This window comes from Ranitomeya imitator, chromosome 1, assembly GCF_032444005.1.
Source record: "Ranitomeya imitator isolate aRanImi1 chromosome 1, aRanImi1.pri, whole genome shotgun sequence".
Lineage (NCBI taxonomy): Eukaryota > Metazoa > Chordata > Amphibia > Anura > Dendrobatidae > Ranitomeya > Ranitomeya imitator.
Genome location: NC_091282.1, coordinates 307,942,096 through 307,959,632, shown reverse-complemented (window position 1 = coordinate 307,959,632; position 17,537 = coordinate 307,942,096). Strand labels below are relative to the sequence as shown.

General features: G+C 43.5%; 1 protein-coding gene across 1 annotated transcript in view; it reads left to right on the top strand.

The window, feature by feature from the left end:
* The first annotated feature begins 11,103 nt into the window (after nt 1-11,103).
* Nucleotides 11,104-17,537, top strand: part of PRKAB1 (protein kinase AMP-activated non-catalytic subunit beta 1) — a 29,666-nt gene continuing 23,232 nt past the window's right edge. Inside the window, exon 1 of the mRNA XM_069758441.1 lies at nt 11,104-11,322. Within this exon, the coding sequence (XP_069614542.1) occupies nt 11,179-11,322 (144 nt within the window). The 5' untranslated portion in view covers nt 11,104-11,178. The remainder of the gene's footprint in view (nt 11,323-17,537) is intronic.

Below are 17,537 nucleotides of genomic sequence, written 5' to 3'. Positions count from 1 at the left end.
TATCGAGTAACGTTTGTATTTGACCCTTGAGGCCCACTCCTGATCATATTTCAAAGGGTACTGATGGACTTTGGGAAAAGGGGCACCAGGTTTGAGAAACACTTTTACTGGTTCTACAGGCATTATTGGGGGTGAATCTGGGCCTATAAGGGCCATCATAACTGTAGAAAGGGCGTGTAGGATCCAGATCTCATTGTGTTCATCTGCATAGGGGTTATATAACGTAAGTACCATCTGACCATCATCTTGGAATTGTATTCTGGAGCGGAACTGTGATAATAAATCTGCCCCTAGTAAATTTACCGGACATGTGTCAGAGATTACGAACTGGGCCGTGACTTCAGACAGGGATGGGTTTTGTAAGAGTATATTTATTGGGTCTGCCATCTACTCTAATTAAAACAAGCTCTTGATCTGAGAATTGACATGGCAGGGCTGGGGAGCGAGATTCCCAGACATAGGGTTAAAAGGGATATTGGAGTTATGGGACTGGATTTGTGTAAGGTGGGGAGGGCAGGAGCTAAAGTCTGTTGCGTGGGCCACTGATAAGGAACGGAGCTGTGTCCTTGTAGCTGCGGTGGGGGCTAGAGAGCGAGCAAGAATCGCTGCGGCTACTGATTTAACCTTTAATTTCCCTGCTGATGCAGAATGGGTTAAGTTGTTCTGAAAACTTTGTACTACTTTTAATGCATCATTCGGAGTGGAAGTCTCGATATCGGATCTGACTGACATTATTGCCTCTTTAAATTCAGATTTAAGGCCGGACATTAAAGCTACTACAAAAAAGTGTGTATGGGCTTTATTTTACAATGAGAATCCCAGATCTTTAAATACTACCATAAGACGCCCATAGAACTTCTCGGCAGTATAGGATATATTGGTGCCTTGGGGTTAAGGGGCATAGGGCTTACAGTCAGGAGAAGAGACTTAATTTCCTGGGGAGGGACCATATTATCTAGCAGGGAGACCCCCTGTCCCAAATTTTTAATTGTTTGCTTTTTCAACACATTAATCTCAGTCACTTTCTCAGTTTCTTCTTACACCACAAAACATCCATTTTTTATCATAGTAATAGACAACTTTCCTTTTTCAATTTACAATATTTCCTTCTACTGCAAAACAATATTGTTGCTTTAAACAAAACACAGATCTCCCAGCACATACTACACAAGGATAGAAATTTCAGAGAGAACGCAGCTACGTGCCCCCTCTATACCAGAGACACAGAAGAGATAAGAAAATCACAGCATTCCTCAACACAAAAGAAAGCAATAGCGCAGATGTTTGACTTACCCCTCCCATCAGGTATCTTAGAAATTTACACAGAAACAGAATACAGCAGTTCTCAGACTTAATTAATTTCTACAAAAAATTAATCACACAATTCATGGGCCAGACCACCTTAGAAAACCCATGATTGAGAATATCTTTCCTGCATTCCTGACAGATTTATTTCCCCGTCTTTGGGCTAACAATATCAGATTCATCACACAAATTCAAAGTTTTCTTTTACTTCCACGGAAACTGATTCCTTACTTTAGTCGTGCATAGTACTAGAGCGGCCGTATAGTCTATTCCACTGGGTCTACCTGTCCCCCGCTGGGACAACCCAAAAATGCAGTACTCAGTGAAAGGAGGAGGGCGTCTCAGACTTTCCCTCCGGATACCTCTGGATATATTTATATCAATATATACCTGAGTTACGTATCCTACCCAATCTTCGATCACCTCACCGTGCCCGATTCTAACAGTGATCAGGAATTCAGGATATTTTGACTATAAAGAGAATTACATCACTGGTCAATCCGGGGTGTCCGTCCCTTATGAGGTACGGTTCGAGCACTGGGCTCCCAACGGAACTACACCTCTATATGATTCCACCCAAGAATCACCCCATCATCAGGGACAAACGACAGATCCTCTTTGCAGCACAAACACAGGAAAACCACACCAAACGGTCAGTCTGGACAGTATAACTGCCAACTTACCGTGGTTGTTGTGGGGGATGATCAGTCCCAATTTTCCAGTGCCTGTGTCCAGTCTGAGGGTCCTTCGTCTTGTTGTCCTCCGGGGGGCACAGGCGTTCCTGTTTGGGGCTCCACGTTGGGTGCCAACTGTTGAGGGAGGATCTAAAGTGATCCTTCACAGTTAACTCAGTGATTTACAAATTAATCTACAGGGCATTGCCGGCAACTGAAAATGACCAGACGGAGACGTATGTCTCTGTATGGGGGATCGAGCAGATCTCTGGGCCCCCGTTTATTGTGTATCACTCTTTATAGTCATAGAAATTATACTTCAACCAATCAGCATAAGAACATCCTCACAGTTCTTAAGCTATAAGAATGCAGGAAAAACTTAACCCATGAGGATACAGAAAAAACGGAAACTACAGATATGGTCATGTCTTCTTGGCATAAAAAAAGACATACTAACAGGTGCCTCAGTCTTGTATAGCGAGACACCCCTGAGTCCCCTCCCTGGCTCGAGTTAGAACACTCAAGGTCTTTATGCCAATTATGAACCATAGCCTAGTTGAATAACAGGCTTATGAAAAACAAGATAAAATTACTTCATGGCAGCTGTAACCTTTTACCTAATTAAATAACAGAATGTATCTTTAACCAACAAGAAAATGGAGTCAAAGCACAAAATGGAGAACCTTTCATAAGGTGCCCTTATATTTGTTACACATATTACAATTTATATTTCATAAGGAACCCTTCACAGAAACATATGCACCACTTCTGCATTTATCACCCACTCCTGGTTTTGGCTTGCAAATACTGATGTAAAATACTGACCAAATACTGCTAGTGTGACGGCAGCCTTAGAGTCACCAACATAGTGGCTTTGCACAAGGAGGTCGCGAAGGTTTTTGGACTGACGCGTAGTAATACCAGCTCTCTCCGGAATATATTTGAAGATAATAGAATCCTGAAATAGAAAGAGTTTACCCATATGTAAAATAAAAAACTTACAAATAATTGCCTCCATTGAAACAAAACAAACTAGAAATCAGTCTCATCTATTCAAGCATTTCTGACGTATCTCCTGCTGCATCAAAAAACCTGGTGACGATCATTATAGTGCCTAAAGATACGGTGCTTGTACAATAATACAAGAATCAACAGATGATGATGTTCTCCATTATTTGACTGATATGAAATCCCTCCAAAATTATGTGCTCAGTATAGAAAACAAACAAACAGATATTTGAACTTTCGGTACAAATAATCGTGTTTATGTGGAATACCGTGCTGTTCCCTAAAGCCACTATTGGAGGAAGTGTGTTGGACAGATCAGGTGATAAATATGTTGCAAACTGTATAGTCATCTTTTTTTAGGCCTCATTCAGATGTCTGTTTCTCAAGTACGTGTACTAGCTGTGTTTTCACAGATACAACACAGACCCATTCTAATCTCTTTTTACATCCGCGTCATTGACCAAAATTAGCCAAAGGTCTGTAAAAATCACGGACAGCACATGGATGGTACCAGTGTGCTGTCTGTGATTAACATTGTCATTTATTTATTTTTTACACTGATGATAAAATCTGACGCACAGACCAAACACAATAATACTCGGATCCCAAACACTGATGAACAAAGGTCCATGTTTTTACATATGAGAAAAATCACTCATGTGTGGATGTTCTGTCCTCACTACATGTTACCCTGAGGTGTGTGCGTAGTCTGACAGGCAGCTAAACCGATCTACTATAGTCCAATAAGAAGACTGTATCTTGAAGTCTATGCAGTTTATTGAACATTAGTAAAAACATTCGGTGAAACTAGGTGCAATGAAATAACAAGGAATCAGTACATGTATACAGGTAACACAGAAATACATGAGGCAAATGGCTGAGCAGTGTATAAACAACATGTATTACATGAATTAACCCCTTAGCGACCGAGCCAATTTTGACCTTTCTGACCGAGCCAATTTTTACATTTCTGACCACTATCACTTTATGAGGTGATAGCTCTGGAACGCTTCAACATATCCCATTGATTCTGAGACTGTTTTCGATATGACTTTAGTTTATTTAAAAAACTGAAATTTTGGCAAACATTTTGGACATTTTGCAATTTTCAAACTTTTAATTTTTGTGCCCTTAAATCAGAGAGTGGTATCACACAAAATAGTTAATAAATAACATTTCCCACATGTCTACTTAACATCAGCACAATCTGTGCAACATAATTTTTTTTTCTTAAGAAGTTAAAGGGTTAAAAATTGACCAGCGATTTCTCATTTTTACAACAAAATTTACAAAACCACCTCACATTTGAAGTGACTTTGAGGAGCCTAAATGACAGAAAATACCCAAAAGTGACACCATTCAAAAACTGCACCCCTTAAGGTGCTCAAAACCACATTCAAAAAGTTTATTAACCCTTCAGGTGCATCACAGGAATTAATGGAATGCGGAAGAAAAAAATAAACATTTTAAGTTTTTTTCACAAACATTTCCTTTAGACTTAATTTTGTTTTACTTTTGCAAGGGAAACAGGACAATTGTGCAATTTCTCCTTAGTATGCTAATACCCAATATGTGGAGGAAAACTACTTTTTGGGTGCAAGGCAGGGCATGGAAGGGAAGGAGCGCCATTTGACTGGCTGAGCCAATTATATTGCTACAATGTGTGTCCAATGAAAACCTATATAAACCCTGACAGATGATGTAATAAACAGAGTTCTGTTCACATACGTAAGTGTGTCTGTGTGTCTCTCTGCTATACGTATTTGGATATTACAATTTAATTTGGAACAAGCACAATGTCTCAGAACATCCCACATTACATGAAGAAAACATGCTTCAATTAACTCAGCCAGCCACACTGAAAAAATCACAGCTACTGTAAATCTGCCTATCACAGGCAAGTCCTATGTGAGATGTAATGACAGACCTGATCTCACTGGAGAGCTTTAGAACAGCAGACACAAGTGTGTTGCTCACATACTTAGTAATCAAGAGAGCTGACAGAAAGGTTTATAATGTGACACAGCTAAACACAGCTGCACTCATATAGAAATTTAGACCAGGAGATCTGGGCTGCTGTACCATTACATCTCACACACTGAGAAACCTGTTTTAAGCTACAGTTTTATTCCGCTCTGCAGCCACTACATCAGGCCTGCACAACATACAGCCTGCAGGCTGCATTCAGCCCACCAAGGGAATATTTGCTTTCTGCAGAGAACAGGGAGACTCCAGTTCTCATCTTCCTATATTTAATTGTATTTGTGTCTTTCAGATGCAAATATATTTGAACACTTTATGACCAGGACAATGGCTGAGCAGCGCTTGTCAGCCCCCATTATGGAGAGGAGCAGTGTGACTGGGATATTATGGAGAGGGGCAAGTATGGGGGATATTACGGAGATTGGCAATGTGTGGGAAACATTATTCAGAGGGGCAGGGGCAATGTGTGGGGGAGATATAGAGAAATGCAGTTTGTTGGGGATATCATGGAGAGGGGCAGTGTGGGTAGGACATTATGGAGAGTAGCAGTGTGGGGAAGGACATTATGGAGAGGGGCAGTGTGTGGGAGGACATAATGGAGAGGGGCAGTGTGGAGATATTATGGAGAGGGGCAGTGTGTGGGAGATATTATGGAGAGGGGCACTGTGTGGGGGATATTATGGAGAAGTGCAGTATGGGTAGGACATTACAGAAAGAGGCAATGTGGTGGTGGACTTTATGGAGGGGGCAATGTGGGGGGACACTACGTAGAAAGGCAGTGTGGGGGAAATTTTGTGTCAGAGGCAATTATTTATTCAGTGGCAAAGTATGCAGGCAGATATTTTTATTCATGGAGAATTATAAAGATTAGTGATGAGCGAATATACTTGTTACTCGAGATTTCCCGAGCACGCTCCGGTGTCCTCCGAGTATTTGTAAGGTCTCGAAGATTTAGTTTTCAGTGCCACAGCTGAATGATTTACATCTGTTAGCCAGCATAAGTGCATGTGGGGGTTGGCTGGTTGCTAGGGAATCCCCACATGTAATCAAGCTGTCTAACAGATGTAAATCATTCAGCTGCGGCAAAGAAAACAAAATCTCCAAGTACTTACAAATGCTCGGAGGACACCCGAGCATGCTCGGGAAATCTCGAGAACCGAGTATATTCGCTCATCACTAATAAATATACTTATATTTTTAAGGGCACCGTGTCGGGAAGTGCTGCAGAAGGCTGTAGAAGATAGAAATGTGGAGAGATAAACTCTGGCCGTGAAATCTCATCATGGCATCTGTACTATGACAAAAGAGTTGATGACAAAAGGAGGGGGAACGACTTCAATCAGAGAAGATGTCACGTCAAAGGGAAGAAGTCACGTCATTTAAAGGGAGTCCAGCGTTGATTGGCTGCAGGGATCACGTGACATAACAATGTCACACAAGCCTCAGGAGAGCTAGTGCTGACACGGCTGAAACGACGCGGACACCGGAGATGAGTATAAGTTATTATTTTACAGGGGGAGTGAAACAGACAGATTGAGAAGGAATTGTCGAAGCAACAGGGAGATTCATAACTTGTAGATTAAAGAAAAATGGAGGCTCTGTACACAGTAACCAGTCAGACCGCTTGTCTCAAAATTCTCTTTATCCCTCCCCATCCTTCGGTTGAACTTTCTTGACAGAAATTTCTCTTTTTTCAACTGTATTAACTATGTAATTAACCCCTTCACGACATGAGTCGGTGATCGCGTGCGGGTGTCAGTTGTATGTCACAGCTGACACCCCGCAGCAACGCCCACGATCGGTGCTAGCAGCAATCGTGGGCATTTAACCCCTTTGATGCTGCTGTCAGTAGTGACAGCGGCATAGAGAAGCATCGCGCAGGGAGGGGGCTCCCTGCGTGCTTCCATCAGAATAACACAATGTGATCGCATTATTCTGATGGTCTCCATGGAGACCCAGGCACCAAGATGGCTGTGGTGTCCTTCTGGGTCCTGCAGGGAGGTGGCTTGTGAGCGCCCTCTGAGAGCAGGCACTGGCATGCCTCCATCCCTGCCTGTCAGATTGCTGATCTGACCTTGTGCTGTGCAAAGTGTCAGATCAGCGACCTGACATTATATAGTCATGTCCCATACTGGGACGATGTAATAAAGTTGAAAAAAAATATTATAATGTGTAAAAATATATTTTTTTTAAATCCCCAAATAAAGAAAAAATAAATATTTTTCCAATAAATACATTTATGTGAATAAAAAATAAAAGTAGACATATTTGGTCCGTAACGACCCGCTCTATAAAACTGTCACACTAGTTAATCCCTTCAGTGAACACCGCAAAAACATTAATAAAAAACGAGGCAAAAAACAATGCTTTATCATCATACCGCCGAATAAAAAGTGCAATAAAACGCTATCAAAAAGACGGATGTAAAAAAAAAGGTACAGCTGAAAACGTCATCTTGTCCCGCAAAAAACAAGCCACCATACAGCTCCATCAGCAGAAAAATAAAAAAGGTATAGCTCTCAGAATAAAGCAATGCAAAAATAATAATTTTTTTTATAAATTAGTTTTTGTGTAAAAGCACCAAAACATAAAAAAAGATGTAAATGAGGTATCGCTGTAATCGTACTGACCTGAAAAATAAAGCAGTCTTACCAATTTTACCACACGCGGAACAGTATAAAAAAAGCAATTGCTGGTTTTTGTTCATTCTGTCTCTCAAAAATTAGAATAGAAAGCGATCAAAAAATGTTATGTGCCCGAAATTGGTACCAATAAAAACGTCAGCTCGCCCTGCAAAAAACAAGCCATAACATGACTCTGTTCGCCGAAATATGAAAAAATTATAGCTCTCAAAATATGGTGATGCAAAAACTATTTTTTGCAATAAAAAGCGTCTTTTAGTGTGTGACAGCAGCCAAACATAAAAACCCAATATAAATTTGGTATTGCTGTAATTGCACCGACCTGAAGAATAACATTGCCTAATCACTTATACCGCATGAGGAATGGCATAAAAAATAAATAAAACCAATTCTTCACAAGCTGTTGATTTTTCATTTTGCCTCCCAAAGATCGCAGTAAGACTCAGTGCATATTTATCCTGGACTCTACGCTGAGCGCTTAAACCGGGGTTTCCGTGCGAATCTCTGAAATACGTGATTCAGACCTCTGGCGGAAGATTCCCTATAATGAGGCAGATGGAGGCACTGTAGGCGCCATAGGACCTGTGATCCAGTGGTGTCCATCTGTTTAGGATTGCATAAAAGTGCCGTAGGCCACAGTTTTGTGCACTTCTGAAAAAAATGGAAACCGCAGAACAGAGGCCAGACGGAGTCCAGAGTAAATCTGCTGCCTCATTATAGTGAGTAGATCCCTCGGGGGTTTCATCTGAATCACGTCACTCAGAGATTTAGATGGAACCGCGAAGTGCTCAGCGTAGAGCGCCGGATAAATGTGATCCCTAACGTTATGTAAAATGTTCCCAATAAAAGCTTCCACTCAGTCCACAAAAAAAGCAAGTCCCCGCTCAGATCTGTCATCTGTTAACGGAAATATAGGAGGCTTCCACGTAACCGGTAGTACAAAGGATCTGGAAAAGCGAAATGGCTCCTCACCCGACAAAAAAAATTCAGCAAATTCTCCACTACCAAATTCAAATGCCCGCCCTCCCTTCTGAGCCCCAGTATGCCTAAACAACATTTAGCCCCATGTTTGGCATTTCTGTAGTGATGAGAGCCTACCTGATTTATAGAGACCCGTGGAAGCACAGTGAGAGCGCGAAACGGCCATCGTCTCCACACTGCTCACAGGAGCTCCTTGTTCACTCTCCCGGCCATGATGTTTTTATGAGCATTCAATAAAGTCAAGTCAAGCTTCAGATCGGTGAGTGCCCTCCTTCCTTTCTAATGCAATGCACCTACCTAATTTATAGGTGCGTGTCTCCAGAAGCTGGGTGTAAGGTACTGGTCACTACAGCGTACTGGTAACTACAACAGCAGTTTGCAATTTTAACTCGGCAACATCCACTGCTGCCTGTTTCTGGAAAACACCCATGGAGTCAAAATCATCACTAAAACTGTAGATAAATTCCCAAAGGGGTATGACTTAAAAATGGGGTCCCTTATGGGGGTTACATCTGCACTGTAATATGGTGCCACTTCCTTTCTCAGCTTTGCAGTGTGCCTCAAAAGTAGTTTTCGAACACATATGGGGTTTCGGTGAACTCAGGAGAAATTGCACAACAAACTTTGCAGTCCCTATTCTCCTTTACCCTTGTGAAAATACAAAATTTGTAGCTAAAAAAGATTTTTGTGGGAAAAATGTAATTTTTTTTATTTTCACAGCTTAACGTTATAAACTTCTGTGAATCACCTCGGGGTTCAAGGTGTTCAATACACATCTATTTAAGGTCCCAAAGGGGTCTAGTTTCCAAAATGGTGTCACTTGTGGGGATTTCCACTGTTTCGGTACATCAGGGACTCTCCAAATGGGACATGGTGTCAGCTAATTATTCCATCAAATTTTGCATTCAAAAAGTCATATGGCGCCCCTTCCCAAGCCCTGCCGTGCGCCCAAACAGTGGTTTTCCCCCACATATGGGGTATCGGCGTACTCAGGAGAAAAGGCACAACAAATTCTATGGAGCAATTTCTCCTACTAACCTTATGAAAATGCAAAATATGGAGCTAAAAAAAAAATAATTTGGGAAAAAAGTGTTTTAAAATTTTCACGGCTCTTTCTGTGAAGCATCTGTGGGTTCAAGGTGCTCAATACACATCTAGATAAGTTCCGTAAGGGGTCTAGTTTCCAAAATGGTGTCACTTGTTGGGGGGTTTACACTGTTTAGACACATCAGGGGCTCTCCAAACATGACATGGCATCTGCTAAATATGACAGCAAATTTTACATTCAAAAAATGAAATGGCGCTCCATCTCTTCCGAGCCCTGCCGTGTGCCCAAACAGTAGATTTCCCCCACATAATGGGGTAATGGCATGCTGAGGAGAAATTGCACAACAAAATGTATGCTCCATTTTCTCCTGTTACTTTTGTGAAAGTAAAAAAAAAATAGGTCTAAAGGAAAATTGTTGTGAAAGAAAAGTAAATGTTTATTTTTTCCTTCCACATTCCCAAAATTCCTGTGAGGCTCCTGAAGGGTTAGTAAACTTCTCGAATGTGGTTTTGAGCACCTTGAGGGGTGCGGTTTTTATAATGGTGTCATTTTGGGGTATTTTCTGTCACATAGACCCCTCAAAGTCACTTCAAATGTGAGGTGGTCCCTAAAAAAATGGTTTTGTAAATTTTTGTGTAAAATTGAGACATCGCTGGTCAACTTTTAACCCTTATAACTTCCTATAAAAAAATTGTTTCCATAATTGTGCTGATGTAGACATGTGGGAAATGTTATTTATTAACTATTTGTGTGATATGACTCTGATTTACAGGGACTAAAAATCAAAAGTTTGAAAATTGCTAAATTTTTTACAAAATTTCTGTTTTTTTTTCACAAATAAACACAAGTTATAGCGAAGAAATGTTACCACTATCATGAAGTACAATATGTCACGAAAAAACAATCTCAGAATCACCGGGATCCGTTGAAGCGTTCCAGAGTTATAACCTCATAAAGGGACAGTGGTCAGAATTGTAAAAATTGGCCCGGTCAGGAAGGTGAAAACGGGGTTAAACGGCCTGAGAATTCTGAGCGCTAGCATCCAAGCACTTGCTATGAGCACCATGCTCTGTTTGCACCAGTTTTGATAAATCTATGCCAATGTTTATGAGTTATTTGCATCACTGCTCTGATGTGACATGTGACATTCTCCGGGCTCTCAACCATCAGTCACTGATTTTAAAGAGAAAAATCTTCAGATGCAGAGACTCCATAGCAGGCATACATGACATAAAATATGGAGTTTGGCACAATTCTGTAGATATTATGCTGGTTGCCTGGACACAGTGCAATGCCAGCCCTGGGTGACTACCGATAGACACACAGGTCGGAGCATGGTCACTGTAGAGCAGGCGTGTGGTGACGTCACCGCGCTCATATAAGTCGGCCCCACTGCCTCACTGTCCCAGCACAGCTAGTTATCTGGCGACAGAGAGGCGTGAACCGCACTGCGTACCACCGCCGCGGCCGGAAACAGGAAGCGGAAGCCGGCAGGACCATAAACAAAGTCCTCGGCGTAGTTTGTCCTGCAGAGAACATGGGGAACACTAGCAGCGAGCGACCTGGACCCCTAAAGGGGCGAAGGGACAGCGGCGGGAGCGCCACAAAGGGAGAGGACCGAGCCAAAATACTAATGGACAGTCCTGAGGACGCGGACATGTACCCGGCAGAGGAGAGCAAGGTGAAAGCTGTGTGGGCAGCAGGGAGGCAGCTGGCTCCTGCTGACAGTGATTGGCACAGGCACCTGGCAGTGAGGGAGCTGCTGTCCCGACAGCACACGGGGCACTAGCTGGCTCTACAACAGCACTCTGGCTGGCAGGCACCTACTGTGGACTGCTTGGTCCTCCTAGTAGCCAGGCATCAGGAAATGGGGTCAGTACAATGTACACTGTACCTGTGAGCTCTGCTATGCCGCCATATGGAACAGCACAGCCCAATGCCCGCACTGTACACTAAAAAGACAAAACCTGACCTTCAGCCAAGCTGGCATCTACAGGGTGAATGTGGGAATAGGGATGTGTGTGACGTGTGCTCTGAGACCAAGCTGGCATCTGCTGGGTGAATGTGGGAATAGGGATGTGTGTGACGTGTGCTCTGAGACCAAGCTGGCGTCTGCTGGGTGAATGTGGGTATAGGGATGTGTGCTGAGACCAAGCTGGCGTCTGCTGGGTGAATGTGGGAATAGGGCTGTGTGTGACGTGTGCTCTGAGACCAAGCTGGCATCTGCTGGGTGAATGTGGGTATAGGGATGTGTGTGACGTGTGCTGAGACCAAGCTGGCGTCTGCTGGGTGAATGTGGGTATAGGGATGTGTGCTGAGACCAAGCTGGCGTCTGCTGGGTGAATGTGGGTATAGGGCTGTGTGTGACGTGTGCTGAGACCAAGCTGTCATCTGCTGGGTGAATGTGGGTATAGGGATGTGTGACGTGTGCTGAGACCAAGCTGGCGTCTGCTGGGTGAATGTGGGTATAGGGATGTGTGTGACGTGTGCTGAGACCAAGCTGGCGTCTGCTGGGTGAATGTGGGTATAGGGATGTGTGTGACGTGTGCTGAGACCAAGCTGTCGTCTGCTGGGTGAATGTGGGTATAGGGATGTGTGACGTGTGCTGAGACCAAGCTGGCGTCTGCTGGGTGAATGTGGGTATAGGGATGTGTGTGACGTGTGCTGAGACCAAGCTGGCGTCTGCTGGGTGAATGTGGGTATAGGGATGTGTGTGACGTGTGCTGAGACCAAGCTGGCGTCTGCTGGGTGAATGTGGGTATAGGGATGTGTGTGACGTGTGCTGAGACCAAGCTGGCGTCTACAGGGTGAATGTGGGAATAGGGCTGTGTGTGACGTGTGCTGAGACCAAGCTGGCGTCTGCTGGGTGAATGTGGGTATAGGGATGTGTGTGACGTGTGCTGAGACCAAGCTGGCGTCTACAGGGTGAATGTGGGAATAGGGCTGTGTGTGACGTGTGCTGAGACCAAGCTGGCGTCTACAGGGTGAATGTGGGAATAGGGATGTGTGTGACGTGTGCTGAGACCAAGCTGGCGTCTGCTGGGTGAATGTGGGTATAGGGATGTGTGTGACGTGTGCTGAGACCAAGCTGGCGTCTGCTGGGTGAATGTGGGTATAGGGATGTGTGCTGAGACCAAGCTGGCATCTACAGGGTGAATGTGGGTATAGGGATGTGTGTGATGTGTGCTGAGACCAAGCTGGCGTCTGCTGGGTGAATGTGGGTATAGGGATGTGTGTGTGACGTGTGCTGAGACCAAGCTGGCATCTACAGGGTCAATGTGGGTATAGGGATGTGTGTGTTCTGAGACCAAGCTGGAGTCTACAGGGTGAATGTGGGTATAGGGATGTGTGTGACATGTGCTGAGACCAAGCTGGCGTCTACAGGGTGAATGCGGGTATAGGGATGTGTGTGACGTGTGTTCTGAGAGCTTACATAATGCACTGTGCCAATGCCATGTGAAATTGGCCTTTGCATTCCGTCAGGCCAATTTACATCACCATACGTCAAAGAATGACGTATGGAACAGCGTAATAGCGCACTATATCCTATATACAGGATCCTGTAGAAAACATCTGATAACAATATACTATAATGGTCTGTGGGCGATGGACGCCAAGCAAAGGATGTGGGTGGCACAATATATCAGCAGTGGACGACAGCTGAAGACAAGATTTGTATACTGCTCATGATTACAACAGCAGATAACTAGGCTGCAAAAGATATACAGTACAGACCAAAAGTTTGGACACACCTTCTCATTTAAAGATTTTTCTGTTTTTTTACGACTATGAAAATTGTCCATTCACACTGAAGGCATCAAAACTATGAATTAACACATGTTGAATTATATACTTAAAAAGGGTGAAACAACTGAAATTGTCTTATATTCTAGGTTCTTCAAAGTAGCCACCTTTTGCTTTGATTACTGCTTTGCACACTCTTGGCATTCTCTTGATGAGCTTCAAGAGGTAGTCACCGGGAATGGTTTTCACTTCACAGGTGTGCCCTGTCAGGTTTAATAAGTGAGATTTCTGGCCTTATAAATGGGGTTGGGACCATCAGTTGTGTTGTGCAGAAGTCTGGTGGATACACCGCTGATAGTCCTACTAAATAGACGGGTAGAATTTGTATTATTGCAAGAAAAAAGCAGCTAAGTAAAGAAAAATGAGTGGCCGTCATTACTTTAAGAAATGAAGGTCAGTCAGTCTGAAAAATTGGGCAAACTTTGAAAGTGTTCCAAAGTGCAGTGGCAAAAACAATCAAGTGCTACAAAGAAACTGACTCACATGAGGACCGCCCCGGGAAAGGAAGACCAAGAGTCACCTCTGCTTCTGAGGATAAGTTTATCCGAGTCACCAGCCTCAGAAATCACAGGTTAACACCGGCTCAGATTAGAGACCAGGTCAATGCCACACAAGTTCTAGCAGCAGACACATCTCTACAACTGTAAAGAGGAGACTTTGTGCAGCAGGCCTTCATGGTAAAATAGCAGCTAGGAAACCACTGCTAAGGACAGGCCACAAGCATCAGAGACTTGTTTGGGCTAAAGAACACAAGGAATGGACACTAGACCACTGGAAATCTGTGCTTTGGTCTGATGAGTCCAAATTTGAGATCTTTGGTTCCAACCACCGTGTCTTTGTGCGACGCAGAAAAGGTGAACGGATGGACTCTACATGCCTGGTTCCCACCATGAAGCATGGAGAAGGAGGTGTGATGGTGTGGGGGTGCTTTGCTGGTGACACTGGGACTTATTCAAAATTGAAGGCATACTGAACCAGCATGGCTACCACCGCATCCGGTTTGTGTTTATTTGGACCATCATTTATTTTTCAACAGGACAATGACCCCAAACACACCTCCAGGCTGTGTAAGGGCTATTTTGACCAAGAAGGAGAGTGATGGGGTGCTACGCCAGATGATCTGGCCCCCAGTCACCAGACCTGAACCCAATCGAGATGGTGTGGGGTGAGGTGGACCGCAGAGTGAAGGCAAAAGGGCCAACAAGTGCGAAGCACCTCTGGGAACTCCTTCAAGATTGTTGGAAGACATTCCTGGTGACTACCTCTTGAAGCTCAAGAGAATACCAAGAGTGTGCAAAGCAGTCATCAAAGCAAAAGGTGGCTACTTTGAAGAACCTAGAGTAGAAGACTTATTTTTCAGTTGTTTCACACTTTTTTTTTGTTCAGTATATAATTCCACTTGTGTTAATAGTTTTGATGCCTTCAGTGTGAATTTACAATTTTCATAGTCATAAAAATACAGAAAAATCTTTAAGTGAGGTGTGTCCAAACTTTTGGTCTGTACTGTATACAAAGTTTATTCTGTCCAAGTAAGACAGAGCCATGAAAATAACAAAAGTAAAATAGAACATGGTATAGAATAGACCCCAAGCACCATAACTAAAGGCCCCTTCACATTAAGCGACGCTGCAGCGATACCGACAACGATCCGGATCGCTGCAGCGTCGCTGGAGAGCTGTCACACAGACCGCTCTCCAGCGACCAACGATGCCGGTAACCAGGGTAAACATCGGGTTACTAAGCGCAGGGCTGCGCTTAGTAACCCGATGTTTACCCTGGTTACCAGCGTAAAAGTAAAAAAAAAACAAACACTACATACTTACCTGCCGCTGTCTGTCCCCGGCGCTGTGCTCTGCACTCCTCCTGTACTGGCTGTGAGCACAGCGGCCGGAAAGCAGAGCGGTGACATCACCGCTCTGCTTTCCGGCTGACCGACGCTCACAGCCAGTACAGGAGGAGTGCAGAGCACAGCGCCGGGGACAGACAGCGGTAGGTAAGTATGTAGTGTTTGTTTTTTTTTTTTTACTTTTACGCTGGTAACCAGGGTAAACATCGGGTTACTAAGCGCGGCCCTGCGCTTAGTAACCCGATGTTTACCCTGGTTACCAGTGAAGACATCGCTGGATCGGTGTCACACACGCCGATCCAGCGATGTCAGCGGGAGATCCAGCGACCAAATAAAGTTCTGGACTTTGTTCAGCGACCAACGATCTCCCAGCAGGGGCCTGATCGTTGGTCGCTGTCACACATAACGATTTCCTTAACGATATTGTTGCTACGTCACAAAAAGCAACGATATCGTTAACGATATCGTTATGTGTGAAGGTACCTTTACTCTAATCCCAGTGGTAAGTCCCCATCTCAGTATTGGTGCTCCATAAATCAAAAGGATAAAACACATGGTAAGACATGAACTTTTAAGTTTAACCAAACTCAAAACTGGCACAACTTACCAAAAAACATGCACATCTGCTTCAAAGCATGGAATGGAGGCATGCTGACCCCACGCTTTCCATCTGACAGCCATCCCTGGCATCCTTTCAACCAATTCCTCTGGGACAAGTGCAATTACTTTCACTTTAGATTCCAGAATTGGGCCACCGTGCAGTAACTATTCCAGGAGTGACCCGGCGTTCACTTGACATGGTGGTGACTAGTATGACCTGACTTTTCTCAATTCTGTTGTAATGAGAGAAGCTGAGCTGACACAAGTATGCAAATCGCATGCCTAAGGTCACATGATCGCCTAGTCGCACCAGGAATGCCAGGGAATCGTAAACATGGGGTAATGGCAGACTTTTGTCCCAAGCTTGGACAACCCCTTTAATATATTTTCAATAAAATACACTCCCTGTAATGAAATCTATTACAGAAAAGGATGGTCTTTCGGCTTTTGTCAGCTCTGTTCACATCTGCATCAGAGGCTCTCATACAGATTTGACATTGCTATTTTATCTTGTAAAATGATAGCCGATGATGGAATTCCAAAAATCTTTTTTTGGGAGATTAGTTTGTGTTCATCACTTGACAGATTTGTTACCTGCATGATTAATGTTCTAATATTTTTTTTTTTTTTTCATAATTCAATTACTAGCACCGATATGGTAATATTTTAATGGTCCTCAATGGAGCTGTTTAGCATGTTGGGAGCTTCCCTGGTGTACAGTGGGTACAGAAAGTATTCAGACCCCTTTAATTTTTTCACTCTGTTTCATTGCAGCCATTTGGTAAATTCTAAAAAGTTCATTTTTTTTCCTCATTAATGTACACTCTGCACCTCATCTTGACTGGAAAAAAAAAAACAGAAATGTAAAAATGTTTGCAAATTTATTAAAAAAGAAACTGAAATATCGCCTGGTCTTAAGTATTCAGACCTTTTTCTCAGACACTCATATCCTCTCCCCTCTGTACCAGTCTGTCATCGTAAATTTGTTTGCTGTAAACGATAGCTATAGCGTTGTATGTAATCCCTTCTCAAGTACAGCACCATGGAATTAATGGTGCTATGTCAAAAGAAAAATTGTATGTATTATGTCACATGCTGTCCATTTCCTTGTGATCCTCCTTGAGATGATTCTACTCCTTGATTGGAGTCCAGCTGTTTTTAATGAAACTGATAGAACTTGATTTGGAAAGGCACACACCTGTCTATATAAGGGCTCACAGTGCATGTCAGACCAAATAAGAATCATGAGGTCAAAGGAACTGGACAGAATTGTGGAAAGGCACAGATCTGGCCAAGGTTACAACAGAATTTCTGCAGTAGCCAAGGTTCCTAAGAGCACAGTGGCCTCCATAATCCTTAAATGGAAGAAGTTTGGGACCACCAGAAATCTTCCTAGACCTGGCCGTCCAGCCAAACTGAGCAATCGTGGGAGAAGAGCCTTGGTGAGAGAGGTAAAGAACCCCAAGATCAATGTCTGAGCTCCAGAGATGCAGTAGGGAGATGGGAGAAAGTTCCACAAAGTCAACCATCACTGCAGCCCTCTGCCAGTCTGGCTTGATGGCTGAGTGGCATGACGGAAGCCTCAGTGCAAGACATATGAAAGCCTGCATAGAATTTGCTAAAAAAAAAAACACATGAATGACTCC